Raw genomic sequence first — 22,752 nt, 5'->3', positions numbered from 1 at the left:
CTGACCTTATTTTACCAGTAAAAATTCCCAGACTAAGTTTGTTAACATTTGCAAGAATCTTACAACATAAAAACCCATTTTGCTTTCCCATTACTGCATTTCTGCTTGCGTAACAAAGACCCACAGCAATAAAGGAACTCTGAACAATATCCCTTTCCCAGTGCCAAGCCTGAGACACCCAGATGGATGGAGGGAGATACCAATGCACACTGGAGCCACTCCAAGCAGCTCCCACTTTCTCCAAGGCTAAGGGATGCTTTTGTGCAGCCCACACACAGCTCCTGCTAACGATGCCCACAGCTGGGAAGCAGAAGTGCTGCTCTCCAGCAAGGTGACCCTGCCAAGCCCACTGTGAAAGGAACAACTTTTGTTCCTTTACAAGTTACTGAGGGGGAAAAAAAGCATTTCCAGAGGCCACTTAAGTCAGATAAAATACTCCCATTTGTATCACTGGGTCTTGGATCAAAACACCAAGAGGTCTCCACCGCCATATGCAACCCATGCTTTTAAAATGGGTGTAATGTGTATAGGAATGCAAACTACCTATAGCTACATCCAAGATTTAACTCTTTTTAGAGTTTTCCCCCTATTTTAATTGTCTTCAGCAGTTGAAACAATTGCAAGAAGGAAACCATCCAAAAGAATTGGCAGTACCTGCCAATATGTATTTGTATATTTAGGAACACCCAGAAAAAAAAAACCCTCAACATTCTGTATACATTTCAGCACAAAAATCTGAATAAATTCTTCTCTTATTGTAGCAATAGCAAGAACCTGTGTCACCAGCTATGTCACTGTCAACTTACTGCCTAAAGAGCCAAGGAAGCCAACCCTTTAGGCAGTATTTCCAAAAACTCCCGGCTTTGCAGAACTGGTCTTTACCCCACAGTATTTCAGAGGTGCTAACTGGCTGTGGTACTGGTTTGAAAGAGAAACCCATGGTGAAAGGCTCAGTGGTTCCTTTAACTCTTTTGGTGAACTTTGATCACTGTTTTAAGGACAATTGGGAGCTTTTTGGTGCTAATTTTCAGCAAACTTCTTATCCTACATCAACCACAGTATTTATGAAGAGACAGATGGAAGAGAATTCATGAAATATTTCTAAAATAATTCTGACTATGCTTCTTGTTGCAAGTGATCTGCTTCTTACATTGGTACCAAGACTTTCTGTGTGGAAATGATAAAAATTCACTGGTTCATTTTCCAAGAAATTTGCTTAAGAAAGTGCTGGTGATCAGACTATAGAGCACAGCTGCAGTTTTAGAAAGTTATTTAAAACATGAGGTCTGCTCAACAGGTTTTCCAAGAGGTGTGTTGGGTACCATAGTATAAATTTCAGAAAAAAAAAAAAAAAAAGAAAATCCATCACAAAAGCTGCATCTAATTCTCAAAGTCTAAATCCTAGCATATGATTTCATGAAAAGTATTTTCATCTGAAACAATGCACTGCATATTTGAGCACATAATCTGCTTTAAGGTATTTCTACAGAAAACCACCATATTCAAGTGCAATGACTGGCATTTCTCTAACTGTGGAAAGAACAGATAACACTGGAAATAAAATATACAGCATTTCTCCAGTTTCCTCACATAAATTCCATTCTTATATTACAATATTCCATGGGCTGGCAAATTTCAAAGACTCCAATAAAACATCCTGTCTCAGTAGCAACAAACAGACGTGGGAACCCTTCCAGGGAACAGGTCAGCCAGATGCCCAGGTATTTCCTAGCTGCTCCAAAAGACTCTGACTAACCAATCAATACCTGGCCATATAAAAGCTTTTGGGTGCAGAGGTATTTATCGGTTTAGTTTTAAATCAAAAGCAATGAAATGCATAGACAGTTCATGATAAGATGTAAGAGGAATGTCTATACCTGATACTTGTAGGTATTTCTCTTCAACCACAAATTAGAAAGATTTCACCTCCATGTTTAAAAAGCTTAGTCTTTTATGGAGAAACACCAGCTTGCAAAAGATTCTTAGCATTATTGACATTGAAATTCAGACACTTAGAAATTCAACTCATAAAAAATCCCAACACCCACCACAACAAAAATCCAAATCCACATCCCACACTGATCAAGTTCTTTCTTCTGAGCAGAACAGCAAGCACACAATAGATCAGACTTGGTTATACTGGGGTTACATTAAGGGTGGCTGATAATACCAGTATTAAACAAAAATGTCAGTCATATATTTGAACTTCATAGTAAAAGGAATGTAAATATCAAAGGCTATGACTTTTTAAAATCCAAAATTATTTTCCTAAGTAAAGGAAGAATTACTGCAATTTCAAACCAATATAAAATTATGAGAATAACAATAAAAATTCAAAGAACCCCCAAATCAAACTAAACCAACAAACTCCGGAGAGAAAACCAATTAATGCAGTTTAAATGATTTCTTGTTTGAGGCAACAACATAACTACAACCGAGAATGGAAAAAATTATAAGTAGCAATTCCTTTCAGCAGAGACCTAAATTACTAAAATAGTTTGGTAGTCTTAAAATTGATGTCTCCACAGATCTCAAACAAGCCCAGCAATTTCTTTTCTTGCATTAGACACTAATTACTATTATTATAGACATTTTCAAGATATTGCATAAAAATAGACCTGCAGTTCAGGAATGCCTGACTGTGGAATAATCAGAAAAGCTGTATCATTAGGGTGGGTTTAGATAACCCATATATGAGATTAGAGAACAGTATCTACTGAGTTTAAATTAAGTGCATGTCTTAATACAAATTTGCTTTCAGTTGTGGACAACAGCTGATACCAGGAAATTCTGTATTATGTCATTAATTCTTTTATTAGCTTAGCAGGATACTACCACATCAATTTATAGGATCAACATTCTATATCCATAATGGTACATTTTGTGGCCTAAAAACCATAATAAATGTACTTGTCCCAATAAGGATGAAAAAGGTATTATCAATCAATTGAAATTATTGGAGTACTCTGTAGTCCAAGTTACAGAGCAGCTGTGATGGTTTAAATGCCATAGTTGGGGAAAAATTAATATGAGAGCCCTAAATTGATTGTGGTACCTGCTATTACAACCTATTTCAAATTATTTTAAGTAATTTTTTGTCATTTTGAGTACCTGTTTCATCATCCATGTAATTGCAAGAATCTCTGAATGTTCATGCTTTAGGGAAAACGTATCATGTTCAAAGGATAGTGCTCATTCAAGCTAATTATTTTTCAGACTAACTGACAGGGAAGAATATCCTAATTGCCCATTAGCACAGTAAATTTCATCTCATCCTTTGTGTCCCTGAACCAGGTGTGATCAGTGACATGCTCTGTATTATGTTCTTTGTGAAATAAGACATCTGCCTATAGGCAAATTGAACCTTTACGCAGCTTAAGGAAGTATTTTAAGAGCTCAAATCTCAGGTCTTGCTTGTCCAAACTGAAGTGTTCCAGCAGGCAGGAGAAAGAGGTACAAAATAAAGCAAGATCCCTACACATTTGATCACAGCAAATTCTACTGGAAACAATAGATGATCATATCTTTTCCTGCTTCACTTGCTGTGAGGCTTAAAAACTGTAACCAGCACTGGAACCAGGCACTACCAGAGTGTTAAGAAATGCTGCTTTGGGCAGAGAAGTTTAAAGTGAAACTTGGTTTGCTACAGCAATCTAGTGGAGTACTAATGAAATTCATTCTTGTGCTTCATCAAAGGACATTCCCCAAAAAAACATATTGCCTCTTATAGCACAAAACTTATCTTTGTTCAAAAACACAAGCAGATAAAAAACACATCTTACCTGGAGTGCTGGATAATATTTAAGGCTACAAATGAAAGTTGCAGATGTTTCACAGTGATACATGTAAGCTTTTAAAGTGCATACTACTTACTTACTTATAATCTTATCACTGTGATTCATATTCTGTTTTCTTGATAGTTTCAAAAAACTCCACAAGAATGGCTCATTCTTTCATGTAACATCTCAAAATGCTTAACATTAAAAGCTTTGAGGGATTTCTTTCTCAAACTCAATGTTAAAAATTATGCAAAATATCATCTTAAAAAGACAGTAAAATAGACAATATCCCTTACAATAAAGCTCATTTTATATCCATTCCTTCCTAAAATTCCAAGATATATCAAAAAATAAGTAATAAAGAATACATCTTGGTTTCCCTCGTAAGTCCCTTTCAGTATGAATCATAACTTTAGAGATTAAAATGCAATAAAATTCCTACCTCTTTCATTAAGACTGTTTAGCACTGCCCTTTCAAGCTGTTCTTCTTCAGTGAGCCCACCTGTATAATCAAAGTAGCTCCTTGGAGTTCTATATTGAAAATCTGGATTATAGCCATAATACTCTGTAAAATTAATCAAAAAAACAAAATAAATTTCTGCTACTCAGCAAGTGTGAAATCAGATGTTACCTTCTTGCTATCTTTCTTCCATAAATTGTTTTAATTTGGGAAAGAAAAAAATTATTAGGGTTCAATTATTTATACAATATATGTCATAAATTAACTTCTAATTTATGAAGTCACAGCATGGTAACAGGAGAAAAAAAAAAAACAGAGAAAAGATGGACCAAACATCTAAATTTTTTATAAATTGTTGAAAGTGTCAGAATTGCAATTACTAAGAAATTTCACACAGAAATTGAAAGACTGTTTTCATCATCTCCTTTTAACAATTTGTTGTCAGTATTTGGACACCTGACTGCTATTACCAGAACACAAACCAGGTACTGTTCAGGCTTTTCCTCCCCACCTCTCTTCCCCTTTCCCCCAGGGCAACAAAACAATGTCATCACAAATTCCAGTCACCTTTGGACCTAGAGAAGTCACAGGAAAAGATTCGTACAAATTCCTGCAGTACTGTACAGAGCTCATGTTGTGCTCTGGCACAGCTAAACCTGCCCTGCAAAAAGCCAGCAGAGCACAGATCTCATCAGTGTCCCTCTCACTGCTGCTGCTGCACTGCTGACAAACCTTTCTGGCCTTTGCACAGCTGGCCAAAGCCAAGCACAGGCCATCACCCACCCAAATACATGGGATTCAAAAGGAAAAAATTACTTGGCCAGAGAATTGAGCAAGACTCTCTTCCTGTTAACAACACAATCTGATCTTGCCTGAACACAGCAAACCTAAGCTGAGAAAGATTGTAGAAAAAAAGTCACACTTTTCAACTGAGGAAAATTTTAGAGAAAAGTCCCATTTTTCTATTCCATTTCTTTCTTTTCAAAATACAAAGCTTTTGTGTTCATTTCTAGAGAGCTGAACAAAGGACTTTGAAGAAGCAAAATACAGAAAGGTTGCCAGTTTCTTCCAACTGAGAGAAAATTATACAAAGGTTTTTCAAAATTATGGAAGTGGAAATATTTTTGTATTAAACAAGTACAGCAGGCCATTTCCTTTTTCTTCAGATTATTAGCATCAATGAAAGCCTTGTGTTCTCTCATTCATTTTATCAATTCCGGGTGAAATTTGTGAAGTTTCTGTGGTTAATAACAAATACAGATAACAAAGTGAGGACAAGTAAATAATTTCTATTTAAAAATTATTTTGCTAAAGAAAAATAACCCAAGCTCTAGAGCCTTTAGACAAATAAAACCAGCAATACTCTGTCTTGAAAGTTATATAGGAAAAGCAGGAAAAACTGACAAAAGTAACTGCACAAAATTCTACAAAGAATTATATATATTCTGTATTTGCAAACATCCCTACATTGATTTTATAAACACATGCACACATACACTGTATACACACACATTCTGTCTTTTTCCATTTCTGTATTGTCTTGGAACACAACTGACATTGGAAGATTTTTCCTACACCTGCAGTGAAATCTGACTGAAGGGCAGCATTTAGCTGTTATGTCTGTACACTCTGGATGCAATCTTCATATACTCCGCTCATTCTCCTCTGCTCTGCTTTATGTTAATCTGAATGAACATTTTCATTCAGCTATAAATTTATTTTCTGGAGGCTTCAAGACTATATGCATGAAGAGTGTAAAAATCCTGCTACTAAAAGCATGAAATTATCAGATGAAAGCAAAAGGATGCTATATTTTAGGTTTGTTCTATTGCTGTAGTTTTCTCTATGTTTTATGTTTCACACTGCCAGCAAGTTTTAAGTGCTCAGAAAGCTGTAATCTTTTATTTTAAAATGAGACATAGTTTGGTAACATTGACATGTTCAAGGTGTTCCTATTAATCAAAATAAATGTCCTAATACTTTATTCATGAACTGCACTTAGAGAAAACCCAATTCAGCTACTAAATACTAAATGTGTTAAAATTACACTTAAAACCTTTTTTCTTTTAAAGCTGTTTCCTTGTGCTGTTTCATAAAATCTCTTCTGACCACAGCTTCATCTATTTTTCTACTTAAATTGGTATTTAAAGGCACATAGTAATAAATCAGCAATGCCAGCAAGTGAAAAACTAATCAAGATATGCATCATTAGCCTATGACACTAGAGAGAGTTTTCTTCATTCACAGATGGCCAAATTCATTCCATATATCATACACCAAGCAAAAGGTTAAATCTTCCATTAAGACTTCTGCAAATAGGAAGAAAGACAATTACAAAGTATATGAACAGAGAATGAACATAACAAATATGTATTTTCTTAACTGCAGTTGTCATTTTAGACAAATGAATTTAGTACAAAGAAAAAATTAAATTGTTATATCTAAAGGCAAATTTGGAAGACAAATCAGGTTAACTCACTCCATCTCCCCCTTGCCCAAAAGAATTCAAAGTAATAGCATTTGAGGACTGCTCAAAACATGCAAAAAAAAATCCCAGACTTCTTTGTTGCCAGCATGCTATGACTTTTTTTTCCCTCCCCATCATGGCAGATCTACTACATGAAATCTCTTCCAGTTTCCCTACTTGAAAAAAGCTGGAAAAGCAAACAGAAAGGGCTGTTGAGAATCTCTCTGCTGCTCCTCCACAAGGGTGGTCTCATACATCCACCCAAGCTCCCAGCAGCTGGTGTTTGTACAGGGGCTGTAACAGATCACAGAGTTTAAATGTCAAGTACAAATTCTTATCTTCATTAGCTATTAAAGGACTTTTTCCAATATAAATCTCTCAAGTTTCCATGCACCCTGCTGTTCTGGGATACTGGAGGAAGGTTCAGTGTCTGTGAGCAGCTGTGCTGGGCAGCACCTGTAAGTGGATGAGCAGCTTTAGCAGGGCTGGGACTGCCAGCCATGGGAACAGGTCACTTGTGCTTGCTGCACACGCTATGTTCACCTCGCATTTCACTTCACAGTAGTGATTGTTTTATTTCTTTACTGGCCTTTAGATCAAATGTTTTGTGACCTGAAAGCAAATAAGAGTAATGAAAATCCTGGGTAAATATACTTTTAAGTTGGAACAATCCCTGTTGCTTTCGCTGAAGAAAGCAGGCGAAGATCTTTTGTTTAGAAATTACAAAACAGATGTTTCAAAAATACTTAAGGACCCAGAATCCTGCTTGTGGGAACTATTTAATGTAATAATAAAATTGGAGATAGATCATGGAAGACAAAGTCCATCAGGGAGAATAAAAGTAGCTATAAACTTGGCTCAAAGTAAGCACATCTGAATTATAAAAGACTACAAAAAATAAAAAAACCCTGCCTGACAAAACATCAGAGAACAGTAAGAATGATCAAATGTATGAATTAATTTCCTTATAAGCAACCAGACAGACTCCAACTTTCTGAATGGAGGGAAAAGATGACCATTGTGAGTCCAGGACTGAAGCCTAAAAAACTACTAAGGAAGGAAGTACATAAATATGAAGGTTTACTCTCCCTCCTCAAAAAAGAATTAACATGCATCAAATGAAATTAGCAGTTAGCAGGTTCAAGCCAAACCAAAAAATGACAGATTTTAAACCAGAAAACAAACTGTTAGTCTCTTCTGATGATGTAGGTGTTCAAAGTGTTCATGTCGATTCAAAGAGCTTTTGACAAATTGATGGAAGAAGGACCTACCACAGGCTATTAAAGACAAAATTCTCCCATAAAACTTGCTGCTGAGAACATCTTTAAGCCACAAGCCACTGCACACTGGCAGATATTTGAGAGAGTTATCACTATGCATTTGTCCTTTTCTTCCAGCAGATGCCTAGGCAAGAGCATAAGTCACTGCAGGAGGTAAGAGATGCCAGGATATGCATCCCTTAGCTCAGATCCAACACCCAGAGCTCTCCTCCCAGCCCTCACAGACAAGGACTCCACCTATTATTTCTGCACACTCCACATGCAATGATTCAATGTTCTGCAGGAGAAGTTAATCAAATGTGCTCTGCTCAGTGTGCCAGCAGTCCAGCCATCCATCTATAAACTGAGGATGGCCTAAATTCAGTCTGCTGAGGAGGGGCTTTCTGCACACAAATTACTTCATTTAGAGAGTGTTCCAAGGAACAAGATCCTTGTTAAAAGGAAAAACCACCCCAGAATGGATCAGATAAATTTGTCAGATGAGGGCATAATTTCCAAGGTCCAAAAGGCTGCTTTCAGTAGGCACAATTTCCCCACTGCTACACCTTGTGCAAAAGGGATGATATTTCCCTGAGGCAGCATTTTAGGAAGTCATGACCTTAATTTGAGGCTTAAGGCTCTTGTACAAAAGCCATCCACATTCTTGCCTGAAGAGGAAAGGTGAGACATGCCCAGAGAAGTCATATAAGTTTAGCAAGTATACGAGCGCAGAATATTTTGTATACTCTGGATGTTTTATTCACACAACTCTCCTGTAGGTTTTCTAATCATTAGGAGAAACTGTTTTTAAAGCTGGAGTAAGATTTTGGTTAAGTGGACAAGAGTACTTACCTGTATAGTAGTCTCTTGGCCTGTCAGGCTCAGTGAAGAAAGAAACGCCAGCTAAATAAAAGAATAATGCATATACTGTTAGAATAATAATATTTTCTTTATAGAAGACAAAATTCAAATTAAAGTACCCTTTTTTTAAATGTTTGTTTCATAAGATACAGGCAGGAAATCAGTCATGGGTATCTGTGGATTTTTTTGGCATGAGTGAAAGAATAACACTATTGCAAGCTTGTGTGTTGTTCCAGATTTTATAGTAGAGTGCTGCCATATTCAAGCAACATATTAATGTATACTAGGAAAAAAGGCAAACCAACCTATAATGTTCTCCCACAACATATAAAGAACAATTTCTCTGCTGACAGTATTCATTAGTAATAATGTTTAATGCAGAGAAAAGTAAGGACTGGAGCAACACTGCAGTATTCCTGCTTTGCAACACAGGAGAAAAAAAATGCCCATGCATTGAACACTGCTTCCTACAGCTGTCAGTCACACAGAACCTGCAGCAGCCAGGGCAGGTTTCACTAGCAGTACTGCAGCGTTATCACTGAATCTCAGAGAAATTTACTGCAAGGGACCTCAGAAGGTCCCCCAGTCCAACTCCAGCCAGAGCAGGGTTAGTGAGGAGATGAGAGCAGGTTACCCAGGCAGAGCTGCATCTTGCCAAGTCCAAGGCTGGAGACCCTGAAGCTGCCCTGGCAGCTGAGCTGACGCCTGCCTGTTCTATAGTCATGGGGTAGTTCCCCCGTGGCACAGGATCATGCAAGGTTAACCTTTAACCACCGGGACACCTGCGTCTGTTCCCCAGCAAGGCAGGAAAGCTGATGCTTTGGTGACCTTTTTTCCCTTCCAGCTGCTGAACATAGATGACTTACAGACTATCCCCAAACTGTAATCAAAGCCCCAGTGAGAGCACACACATTTGAACAAATAATTCCCCACTACACAAACACCGTATCCATGTTTAATTTGATGGACATGGACAATATTTTTAGAAAATAATTATAACTGCAATATGAAAAGCTGTAATAACACATTGTTGGAAAGCTCGAGAAATCCAGCAACCATTTCTTAAGCACCCCATCACCTTTTTCAAACCAGAGACTTCCATTAGAATCAACACAACAGTAGAAATCAAGATGGAAACATTTGGTTCTGACATATGTTTATGGCTTCACCACACCTCACCTGAAGTGACATTTTCATTGAAGTATTATACTCTAAACAAATACTTTAAAAGAAGAGTAAAAGATATTCATCTAAGTAAAAATATCTGAAAGCCAGATTTATTCTTTATTGTTTTAATCCATATTTAAGAAAAAAATGGAATTTTTTCTTCTGTACCTACTTCAATAAAATGAGCACATATTTAATTGTCTAAGAACTGGCTGGAATTGCCTGAATTTCTATATGCAAGACTTATTGAATTTTAAAAATACAAGTGTTCCTTATGCAGATTTTGTAAATTCAACAAAATTATATACCTGCACAGGCTTGCATGATCTTTTTCAGAGGTCCCATAGTGTACATCAATCCAACAAGAATCCCTGACAGATGCCCAGCAAAAGAAGTCCTAGAAAATAAAAAAATCTTGTGAGTAATGGGAAGAGGGACTTGTTTTGGTAGAGACACAAAAGGGAGAGTGGAGAATTTGTAAAGAGAAAGTCTGAGACTTCCCTGAGAAAGTCTCTGAGTGAGACCAAGCACAGAGACATTACCTGCCTGCAAGGTTATAATGCCAAGTTTTCTTTCTTTGTAACTACCTTAAAATTGGGAGTTACACAGTTACAGAAAAGTATTTTAAAAATATCCTGAAAAAACTAATTGGAGAGATCATTTTAGATTATGAGAGTATGATTCCCTAAAAGCATTTAAAGGCTTACCAAAGGAGTAAACTGGTTTTAACCTTTAGAAAAGCAACTTACATTGTAATGTCTGGGTAGATCTTACCAAAACCATGTACATTTCTGAGAGAAAGCACAAACAAACTTTCTATTGCACTATCCATGCAATCCTACCATTAGTCTGAATGAAGCATGAATGCAGATCCACTGTAATCTTTGTAATACACTGCCTTCAAAATTAAAACAATTGAAATGCTGAGATCCCAATTCTTTTCTATGCATACCAACAATTTCTTTAAAAAATATCATTACCATTTGTATACAGAATGAAAAGGCTCTGGGTTCTTTTAGAAATAAAATTAGAAGCACATGTTTACAGTAAATAAGGAAATTTCCTCCAGTTATTGACATGACTAGGGGGTACTCTATAAATTCAAAAATCAATTTTCAGCATTCAAATTAACAATTAAAACTCCTTAGTGTTTAAACATAGATTAAGAGAAAAGCTTCTGAATTCAAGCAGGTGTAAACATTAGCTGCAAAATTTTCACCTCTATTATGAAGTTACAGAAGCTAATACACTAAATATTAAAATTTCCTCTTATGCGCAATTAGAAATAACTCATGTATACTGGTTGTCAAAAAATTTAAATAATATGAGTTAAAATGAGCTTTTTTTCCTTTATAAAGTAAAAATGAAAGCTCTGTTTAACGTACCAAGTGTAATGTTCGCATCAATTTTCACATTCAGGTCAGTGACCTGCAGGAGTTATACAGATCATGGCACAAGCACTCAAGCCAAGACAACTTCCAGGCATCAGTGGTAAAAGGAGACAGGAGAATGCAAGTGTCACTAGAGGGAGGTAAAGATCAAATCTAAATTCACTCTTTTGCCACCTACTTAACCACAAACTCAAATCCTGCCATGGAGAGCTGCTCTCTTGTTGGTAACCAACAACTCTTTAGAGAGCAACACATAAATGCTGATGTAAACATTTATAGATAAAAGGTAGTGACCAAAATAAAGTATCTATAGAGAACTAATTTTCCAAACAGATTTTCTGGGACAGATTTTCCAAATTTATGAAAAATACGTGCTTGTCTTGGAAAATGTCTGACCTCGGAAAATTAAAAATACTTAAAAATCACCTACTCCAGAAATCACCATTATGATATTGGTTCACCTAAGACTTAAGATATCTGCTCAATTAAACAGAAAGTAACTTGAATTTCACATGTCTGTTCTTCCATTAAACAAATAATCCCAAAGACTGCTAAGCAAAGCCTACATCTCAATATCCTTTATGGAAGGTGAAGATTAGAGAGATACTGAATGCACTTTAAAAATTTTCCAAAACAAAAATATTAATGAGAAAGAAAATAATAAGATGTCAGTAAACTCCTAAATCCTTTCCCAGCACACAAAGCAGGTCCAAATTTACTGCATAAGCTAACTGGGCAGAATTCTGCCCCAATCACTCACCTCTTATCTATTCAAAATTAAATTATGCAATTTGGTTTACAAAAGGAACCAGTTAAACATAGACTTCAAATGTTATAACCTACCCTGAGCACACAGATGGACATGTAAGAGCAATGCTGTGAGAGATACAATTGCTATGGTTCATTGCAAGGCAGTTGGCAGTTACTAAGTAAACATTGTGTTCTAGGATACAAATTTTTGGGGATCACTACTTGTTTTCTGTAGCCCCCATTATCATTTAAGTGCTGTGAAATTGCCCTCTGTAGGGGTCACTGTAGAGGCTTAGATGAGACAGCAATCTAAACTTCCATTAAATTATGAAATATTTTTTTATATTATTTTTGGACTTCCTATCCACTCTCTACCCAAAGACATTTCTACAGTAAAGCAACTGAAAAAGAACAGCACACAATGACTGAACTCATTGTTTTCCTCTACCATAAAGAGTAGGATATGGTTGTACTTCATACATAACACCCTTCCATTATTCTTTAATTAGAAGTAAGTACTGTTAAACATATCACCAAATAAAACCTATGTTCAGCTAAAACAACAGTTTATGTTTTTCAGAAAAATGGTTTAATGCACTGAAAGCTTTACTTTTCCATTTGTAGCAATGCCATGCAGCTCACAAATAAAATTGCATTTGGGCAGAGCACTCTGCTGTCTTTAATCCTCACTGCAGTCAATTGAGCAGCCAGGCATAAAGCTATAAAATCAGTGCTTAACCTAAGCAATATCTGAATTCTCCTTCTGTGCTAGGAAATGTTCTATCAGCTATATCAGAGTATCTGACAAGGATATCTCAGTATTGCTGAGCTCTTATTTTTTTAATCTTTCTGAAAAATGGAAAATTGTACATAAACTGTGATTTGATAGTTCATAGGTTTTGTGTCTGTACTTTGCACATATTCAGCAATGTGATTCACAGTTACAAAATATTACATAGGAAAATTACTCACTTGCAAACAGGACTACAAAAATCAACCACCAAAGAAGAGCAAGGCCCTGTTCTCCCAGAGGCAGGGGCAGAGGAACTGTGCAGGCATAGAGCACACAGGGAAACTGAGGGAGGTGACCAGCAGCACTGCAGGACAGTGACACTGACAGTGACAAAACTGGCAGAATACTGGATGATAGTTTGATCACAAATCAGAGGAGTGACTAAGCCAGAGTGGTCTAGGACAGAAATGACAAGCAAACAGTGAGATGCTGCTCAGCTAAAAAAGCCCTTTATTGGGCTTTATGGCGGAGAAGTTTACTTACCACATTGAAAAGGCACAGCCCTTTTCCTTATCCATCAACTTTTGTTATCCTCCCTCAAATACTCAATTGCACCTTCTGGGAACAGTGTTTCAGATTTTTAATTTGAGATGTAGTCAAAATAGAGGGTTTTAAGGAAAAAGCAGACTGCAGGTCCAACACTGCACTGGGATACCAGCTAACACTACTCACTCTTCATGAGACATTTCAAATACTCCAGATGGCCCAGATCTCATCTCCTTTCTTTGAAATATTAAATGCTCTTACCCTGGGGAGATAAAATGAATAGCCAGCAGCTCCACCCAGCAAGCATATTTACTGGATATAGGCAATCCAAGGACACTGCTCACCCTTCCTGGGTTATAATGGTTGTTCAGAACTTTCAAAGCAAACAAGACACCTGCAAACAAGAATAAATCACATGAAGAGAGAAATACTTGTGCACAAATAATAAAGAAATACAAACAATTTGAAGTACCATGCAGCTTCGAAACCACAAAGCATATTGCTGCATGCCAGAACAGTACTGGTCTTTCAGTAATACTTTTCAGTGACTTAAAAAAAAAAGATACAAAAATTATGTATTTGTATAACTGCAAAATCTAAGCTGCTTTTTAATGTGCCTGCTCACTGTAGCTATTCAGGTATTCAAAACAATACAAACATAATTTAAAAGAGTTCTAGTTGAAACAATTGACAAAATTAGTGAACTCAAAAAAATGTTCTGTGACTTGAGAAAAGCCACTACTGAAAACAAGACAAATACGTGTAAAGCTCAACAGTAGGTTCAAATTCTGAATTAATGGAAAATCATCTTACACATACTCCAGAATCATTTGTTTCTGAAAAAAAAAAAAGAGATAAATCACCTCTAATAACAATAAATAATATTAATTTCTAACTCACTGCAACTGTTTTGTCATGCAACCACCAGCCAATGTGATGGAATGAATTCAGATAATTTATTGGAAGTGTTTATGAAAAAGTCCCTCTCAAGAGAAAGCTCACAGTGGTCTGAGCAACTTTCTTAAAGGCTGAAAAAGAGAGCTTGCCTTCTAAGGCTAGGTGCCAATGACAGCAAGGAAATCCCCTAATTATCTAGAAATGCAGGGCTACTTTTCCCCTTGACTGCAGATTTTTTTAAAGAGAAGGAGTTTGTTTATTGACTTGAAAATGATCTGTCAAAGGAGGAGACAAGACCATTACTGGAAGAAAGGTGACCAAAATCAGGTGTTTGGATGTTGCTAGCAGAAGCAAATCTAGGGCGTCTCTCCAAAGACAGGCACAAGTAATTTTAAACTGACAGACTTTTCCAGAAGCCACCTAAGGAGCATTATAGAAACGCTTATATGACATCTGAAAATTAAGAATTCAGACTTCAATTAACCAGCAATATTAAACAGAAAACACAATTCTCCCAGGATTATGATATTTTCATGTTCTCAGCTAAAGTCCCTGCTGGTCACAAGAACATGAACTGACTTACTTTATGTTCATGCCCATAGTACATGCTTTAAGTTTAAAAATAGGATAAACACACTGATGTGACAATCATACATATATACAGATGTACACCCGTCCTCTTTCTGCAATTAACAATTATTGTTATATAGCAACTATACACATTAATTTTACATATGTGAATTGGACCAACACTGTATCTTACCTGAAAAACCTACACCACAATTCATTTCATAGGAAGGATCATCCAGAATTATCACAAGCAGGAGTTCCAGCACCATGTAAACTATTCCAATCAGTACTGAAAATACTGCAATGATGTAGGCAAACCATATGCTCTTCAGCTTTCTTTCCAGCATTATGCCCTTCCAAAGCATGGAAATCATGTTATAATACAAATGCCAATCATCTGCATGGTGGAAAGGAGCAAGCAGCAAACGCTGCCAGTTCTTTCTGTAGACAGCTTCATTTACACTGAGACACGCTTCAGACAGTGGCCTCAAAGGATTCAGAAAGAGAAAAATATTCAGTACAAGCACCCCAAGGGTAACAGAAGGAATGTTCTGGAGTCCAACTTGAGAAATTTGATAAAGCAGCAAAAGCAGTCCAGCACTGACTCCTCTTTGCCTTCGTTCCATAGTAACTTCTTATTCAAAGAAATGTGAAGATTACTTCAATTTCCAGTCTTTTGTTCAATTTTGAGACCATACAAGTTTTCGAAATTCTGAAAGAAGAAAGATAAATTGTTATATAAATATTGTGATGTTTTGAAGCTCATCGCTGTTTTTTGTGAATTTTTAAACACAAAAAATTCATCAAGGTAATCAGCTGAGACCTTTTATATATCAGAACAAAAATTCAACTGAGGAAAAAAACCCACAATTTGTAAAATGATACAAAACACAAATAAAAGAGATTTACACAGGTAATCCTGACAAGCATTGATAGAAAAAGCAGTCTGCAACCTCTGTTTCACATCCCTTGACAGGCTGTACTTTATCCATTAAAATACTTAGGTATTCTAGGCATGTTTTCATTAACTCTGATTCAGCCAGAATAATTAAGATTTCAGGAAGGAAAACAGTTCAAAATTCTTCTCTATAGTTTCCAGGATTCCTATCTTTGCTACGTATTTAATTTTTTTTTAATGATAATTTTTCCAAATTTTAAAAATATTCAAAACAAGTTAAGCTTGAAAAGTAAAAGTCACAATTTTAAAAAAAGCAGCAGAGACACAGCTAAGAACTCCTAGATGCAATTTGAAAATTGTTATTGCAAATTGGTCATTGCAGATAATTACATTGTCAGTCTTTGACTTTAAAGTCAACATTACCAAAAAACATAGTTAATCCAGAGTTTAATCAATGTTATTCTCTTTTTCCACACTAGCTCTGATATCAGGTACATCAGCACCCCACATTCTTACAACCTTCTCCCAGACCTCTGGCTTTTCTTGTACCACATGCACAGTTACATCTTTTTAATCACAAAACAGTCGAACACAAAACCTGTTAGCATTTAAAAGTGAACATCCTTTAAGTGCAAGTTATGAAGAAACGTCAAAATCTTGCCATACCATGTTCAAATTGTCATTCTTGTGTTTTAAAGTTCCCATTTCTGCTCCTGATACCCTTAAGTTCCCAATTTAAGTACTTTCAACACCCATGCACCTTGGAAAAGAAACCCTCATGCAACACAAAGCCAGACAATAATCATGGAACAGGACTGGGAATGCTTTCCATCATGATCACAGCAGTGCCAGTTATCATAAACCATTCCCATTACTGGGAGCAACCAAAAATGTCAGCCAAAACACATTGTGTGTTTGAGTCAAAGGGAAAAACATACAAGAAAGAGAACAGTAGTTATTTGAGAGCCTCCTTAATGCAACTCCCTTAAAACATTCCTCCTCAGCCTCTACTCCATTTATTAAAAGTCTAATGAGGCTTGAAACAATGAAGCACTTTTTCCCTTTATCTTTTTTTTTTTAAACATGCCACCTACTTCAAAATGTACAAATTTCCAGAACAGACTTGAAACAGACATTTGTCTTCCATCCAGGCTGCCACGTGTCTGCATTTTTGTCACCTACTCAAGATAAATGTCTGAACTAAATATTCTTGGAATTTGTTTGTTTGTTTCGTACAAAGCAAGCAAAAAGCACTTGAACTTATTTTTACTGTGACAAACCCCCTCAACCATAAAATATTACAACTTCACATTTCTAAAAAAATCATGTCACAAAGTAAATATTTTACTAAATACCAGTTAAAATGAAATATTCTACAATGTTCTACTGTCTTTTCCTATAGCTGTAATTTGAATTTAGAGGAAAATAATCTCCCTGTACCCTCACTCCCCCTAAAACAGACATAACTACCCTGAAATTTTGATTTATGTTTATGCAAAAACCAAGTACACGCTAGAAAAAAAATTTGTGCATTCAGCCTACATGTTCAGATTAGAGTTAGACCAATGTCAAAACCACTTGAAACACGAAGGTGAGTATCAGATCCCAAGCACAAAGCATTCCACAATAAAGATAAGCCTCAACAGGCCCACACCACTTGTCTGTGAAGATTTAGTCTCAGGATACAAAGGCTTCTCCAGGTAAAGCAGAAACAATGTTTTTAAGGCAAAAGAGGCAGGCAAAGGAAGCAGGAGCCAACTGTAAACACTTTTACTGTGGCACTCAAACTTTGGAAAGAGGTAAGGGAGATGCCTAACAGAAAAAACACCAATGCAAGGAAAAAGAAACAAAAACTTGAAACATAATGAATCATACCGTTTATATTTAATAAGTATGCAAGGAGAAGGTCAGGCACAAGCTGTCAGCTACAATAAGCTTTGAAATGTCCAGTCAACTACATAGTTCATAGCAAAGACAAGGTTAATTATAAAATTAATTACTTCATACAGAACAACTTCTGGATTCATCAGATGTGACTTTAAAGGGCTTGCCTTCACAAAGGAATACTGAATGGTGAACTCAAAAGATACAGCATTTCAGAATTTGGTGAGAAAAGTTCACACGTCTGTAATAAAAATGGTTTAAAACAATTTAAACTCCCTTACTGAGACAATTCAAAGTTAAATATTAACACTCAATAATTTAACAAATGGCTATATCACAGTCTTTTTTTATTATGTAACATTTTAAATTTCGAAGTTTTCTGTGAGACTAAAGAAGCTCTTCTGCCTCTTATATCTGCTTCAGCATGAAAATGGAAAATCTTTTAGAGATATTTAATCCTCTTAGGTACCACTAAAAGAGGAAGTCCTTAATATAATAAGCTTTTAAACTAAAAACTTCACCTTAAAACTGAAAATTGTGTTCTGAAGGGTGTAACAATTATTGTTCACAATAAAATATACACATTAAACAATACATGCCATGAATCATTTTAGCCACCTTATCCCAAAATAAATGAGACAGCTTTCACAGGAAAGAACCCAAGGGACTAGGTCAAATCTCTCTCATAACAGACAGTAATTAGTAACTGCCTTTCAAACCACCAGGATACATCTACACTAATTGAAGTTGGGGAAGTGAAATAGTCATAAATATTTAATATCACTGTACTTGTAAAGGTAAGAGGATGTCACAGCTTAAAATAAAAACACATCAAAACAACAGTGAACTTCAGAATGGGCCACAGCTGAGTTTTAATTTCATAATGTTTAACTCAGGGTCAGGGATTTGGGGTTTGTTGGTTTTTTTTCCCCACTCAATTACAATTGTTACATGTGTACAATGTTAAAACTGGGCAATCATACTATAAGAGCTTCCTCCTTTATCTGAAGAATTTTTTAATATTATGAAAAAACTAAACCATCAAAAACTGCCTTACTCCACTTCAGAAATGTGAAGCACAACAGCTCTTACAATTTTGGCATTCCTTGGTAGCTTTGAGGGGAAAATTTATCTGCAGTGTGTAAGAGAAAAGAAGAACAGGAAATACACTTTCTGAAGAAATCCATTTTAAATAACAGTGGTTAAATAAACAATTCAGAAACATATGCTTTCTAGTATTAGCATTATACTACTGTTGTCAACACCTCCAATGTATGTCAATAAAAAACCAGTTCCAGGAAGAACATCCCTATGCTATTTCAGGAAATTAAATCAGCTCACGTATTGTTAATTACATTTTACAGACACCTGAATTACTCAAAGTCGCTGTTTTAACAGCTGTAAGAAACCTTACCAAATGCAGACAAGATAATACTTGCCGTTGCTTCTTCTTTGATACAGCTGCAAGTTATTTGCAGTTTTTCAGGGTAGGTTTTCTGTTTTGTAGTATTAACAAAGAAAGGGATATAGTTGTGGCGAGTTACTGATTTTTTATTTATAGCATTTATAGAAAGTATCACTGCAGGGAACGGGGTAAACGCAAGCAGCAGCCCGGGTGCGGCTGTGAGGAGCGCAGCCCGTGTGCAGCTGCGGATAAGCCCCGCGGGCTCCCGGCTCCCCTGTGCTCCCAGAACCGAGCCCCACCGGCACGACGGGGCTGTGTGTATAAAGATAATGGCCGTGAAACCGGGAAATATCGGCCATTCCACTTCTCACGCCGCTTCCCTTCTGTAATTCCCACCACCACTCCTGGCAGCGGAGGGAAACTTCCTACAGAGCGCAGCTTGAGGGCAGCTCACCCAGCCCAGACCCCGCTTGTCGGGGCTCGCTCCGGCACCCCCTCAGCAGGGCGGCGCTCCACGGCTGCGGGCCGCGCCCCTCACGGCCGGGAGGCCGCTCTGCGCCGGGAGGCGGCGGCAAAGGCGAGACAGGAGGAGGGCAGGAGAGCGGAATAGGAGAGCGCGGCAGGAGGAGCCCGCCAGGGCCGGCGAGGAGCAGGTGAAGGAGGCGAAGGAGGAGGCGGCGGCGGCGGCTCCAGCGCCCCCCGCCCTGCACTCACGTTCTGCGGCGGCGGCCCCCGGAAGCTCGCGCCGCCCCACGTGACCCGCGGCCGCCACTCCGCGGCGAGGGGCGCGGCCCGGCCCGCGCGGGAGCGCAGCGCGCCTGCGCCGGGGCCGCCGCGCCGCCAGGGGCGCTGTGCGCGGGCGGGCTGAGGGCGGCGGCGGGACGGCTGAGGCGGCGCCTCGGGGCGGGGTTGGTCTGGCACTGCCCGCTGTTAAAATACATGATCAGGTTTCCTTTGAGAGCGTTTAACTGCGCATGCAAAACAGTAACTCGTTCTGTAAGTTTAATAGTTCGAGGACTTTTTTTTTTCCCCAAGCGTTAAAAGCAATTAGATGAAGACATTGCAGAATCACAGAATCAACAAGGTTGGAAAAGACCTCTGAAATCATCAAATCCAACTTATGATTAAATGCTACCGTGTTAAACAGACCATGGCACTCAGTGCTATATCTTGTCTTAAACACCTCCAGAGGTGGTGACTCCACCTGGGCAGCCCATTCCACTGTCTAATCACCCTTTCTGAGAAGAATTTCATCCTAATGTGTGACCTAAACCTCCCCTGGTGCAGCTAAAGACTGCATTAGTTTCACTTTTGTAGAGTACTAGTCACTGGGGTCACTGTATTATTCCCCAGATTTGACAAAGATATCCAGACTGTGAGCTTTGTTATTAATATTCAGCAGGGAATACACTGGGCAAATTATAAATGCCTGAAATAATAGGGTCTCATATAAATGTTGGCGAGATGATGGTGCAAATAGTGACTAGAAATGAATCATACAAAACCCATAGCCAAAGCTACGCGTAAACGGCCTGATTTTGCTGTCATTTATGTGGCACTCAGGTTACACAGAACATTTTGGCAACTCGTACAAGTATGTCATACAATTTATAAGAAAATTGCATTCTGCCCTTCCAAAAACAGCACACAGCTCAGCAGACTGGCAGGCATGAAAGGGGCTGAATTCCTAGAAACAGGGTGGAGATCAAGTTAAAGAAGCAGGCTTTGCCAAAACAAGCAACTTCAGCATAGTCCTCGCTTCCAAGAACGGACAGAAGCCAAAAGGGGCGGGCAAAGCTCATTGTGTGCCACCATTTAGACACATTACCTTAAGCTCCCTACTTCTGGCACGTTTAGATCTGTTACCTCAATTAATGCTAATCATAATAATTCATAGAAATCACAGGATGTGGGAGTTAAAAGTGCCTGAACTGATAGACTTTTTTAAATCATACAACAGGTTTTCTACAATTGGCACCATTTCCTGTAACAGCATACTCCATTTTCAGGCAACAATAACTTCAGTCCATAATTCTTAAAGATGCTATATTTCTTGCCTCAGTACAGGCCCACATCTTACTACTGGATGTAATATCCCGCCAGATCTTCTGGGTTACTTTATACTTGCATAAATAGCTGGTTAGAAGAAGAAAAAAAAAACGCCTTCTACTCTCTTTCTTTAATCTTACACCACCATTCACCTCATGGATTTCTTTTAATTTTTGGCTGAATGTTAATTTTTCTTTCCAATAAAATTGAATTAAATAAGAAACACTGTTCACATATTACAACTTTTTTTGTTTTTACAAATTCTACGTTTGATATACTTGTGCCATACAAGCTGTAACACAACATGAATAATGTTCTTGAATAACTAAAAGGCTAACACATAAAAGGTTGGTTGAATTAATTTAAGACAATATCCCTTTCCATTTAAGTATAGGTTCTGTTTCCTGGTTATGTCTGGCCCGATTAGGGAGACAATTCAGCTCTTGGAAGGAAAATAAAGAAGAAAAAACCAAACCCATCATTTTCATAACATGTGTACTCCTGGTACAGGAGTGACGCATATGGTCAGCACTGCTTACGTCTTACTGCTAACTATATAATCCATGTAAATATTTATCATACAGCTATTATCAGTGTAAACATACAGCTTAGTCATATGTTGACCCATAATGAAAAAGTGACATTGAGATCTTTGCTTAATAACAGAAGGTTTAAACATGTTTTAGAAGCAATGGAGCAGATTTCAGAATACCCACTTTTTCAGAGGGTTATACGGAGGATTTACAGCATGTAACAATTGCAAAGAAACACCCTGCTATGAATGCATAGATGCAAATTAAATCCATATCTGAAGTTTATTTTTCTAATTAATGCTGGGAATCTGATAGCAGAACATTTGAAACACTGTTTATGTTAATCTTGAAGGAACTAGTTAGGACTAGCCTGCAAATGTAAGAAGAATGCTGGAGTGTAGTTATGGTAAAGAACTGTGGCTTTCCCAGACTGTCAGTACATGACAGTGTTTACAAAAAGCAGAGCAAGAGAGAAGCAGTAACCCAGAATTTGATATACCGAATATTATGCGTCTGTCAGAAAATTAACAAAATACAGATGATCAAAGGATCAGTTTAAACATGTTATTAGTTTATATACAGTGCTACCATTCTGGTTCTGAAAACATCATAATGCCTTGGAAACTGGGGACAAGCCCTTCTGAGAGAGACAGATGGAAATAAGATCTGATAGTGAATGTTTTGTATGAGTTCAGAGCTTGCTCTTCTAGAGTCTTTGATCTGAAATTAACTCTGCTTTTACCACATAGCCCACCTTCACTAGCTTCTTCTTTGCTGGCAGGTTACTTTCTCCAGCTGCCAGCATCACTAACACAGTAACTTTACAACATGGAAAATGGAGAGAAAAATAGAGATGCTTTCTTTCCAACTTACAGAGATAAAATAAATCCTGGAGGTTCTTGATTTGTTCATGTAGACTCCCAGAAGATGTAGATGAAACAACCGGATGGAAGCTAAAGGAATGTCTTGATCTTAATGTGGGCAGGAAGAAACGGACCAACATCAAAAAGGCTTCCCAACAGTTACAGCCAAAGGCGTCTGATCAGATGATCAGTCATCTCCTGCTTATCCGGATACTTCCATGCTGCAGTGAGACACTTCAG

At 37.5% G+C, this 22,752-nt stretch overlaps 1 protein-coding gene across 36 annotated transcripts in view; it reads right to left on the bottom strand.

Annotated features, from left to right (window-relative positions):
* RHBDD1 (rhomboid domain containing 1) overlaps positions 1-19,887 on the bottom strand; it is a 98,077-nt gene extending 78,190 nt beyond the window's left edge. For 31 of the 36 annotated variants that reach the window (XR_014957344.1, XR_014957350.1, XR_014957348.1 and 28 more), the window contains exons 1-6: positions 19,782-19,887; positions 15,074-15,592; positions 13,675-13,807; positions 10,302-10,390; positions 8,818-8,868; positions 4,222-4,344 (exon numbers count right to left, since the gene is read on the bottom strand). Coding sequence is in view for 2 of the 36 variants with exons in the window: in XM_021553669.4 (XP_021409344.2) it covers positions 4,222-4,344; positions 8,818-8,868; positions 10,302-10,390; positions 13,675-13,807; positions 15,074-15,506 (829 nt within the window). In the remaining 34 variants the exon portion in view is untranslated. The other 5 variants (XR_014957373.1, XR_014957374.1, XR_014957375.1 and 2 more) reach the window with 5 other exon arrangements.
* Between the last annotated feature and the right edge of the window lie 2,865 nt (positions 19,888-22,752).

This window comes from Lonchura striata, chromosome 9, assembly GCF_050655825.1.
Source record: "Lonchura striata isolate lonStrDom1 chromosome 9, ASM5065582v1, whole genome shotgun sequence".
NCBI lineage: Eukaryota > Metazoa > Chordata > Aves > Passeriformes > Estrildidae > Lonchura > Lonchura striata.
Note: the sequence above shows the minus strand (reverse complement) of the source record. Positions and strands in the feature narration are given on the sequence as shown.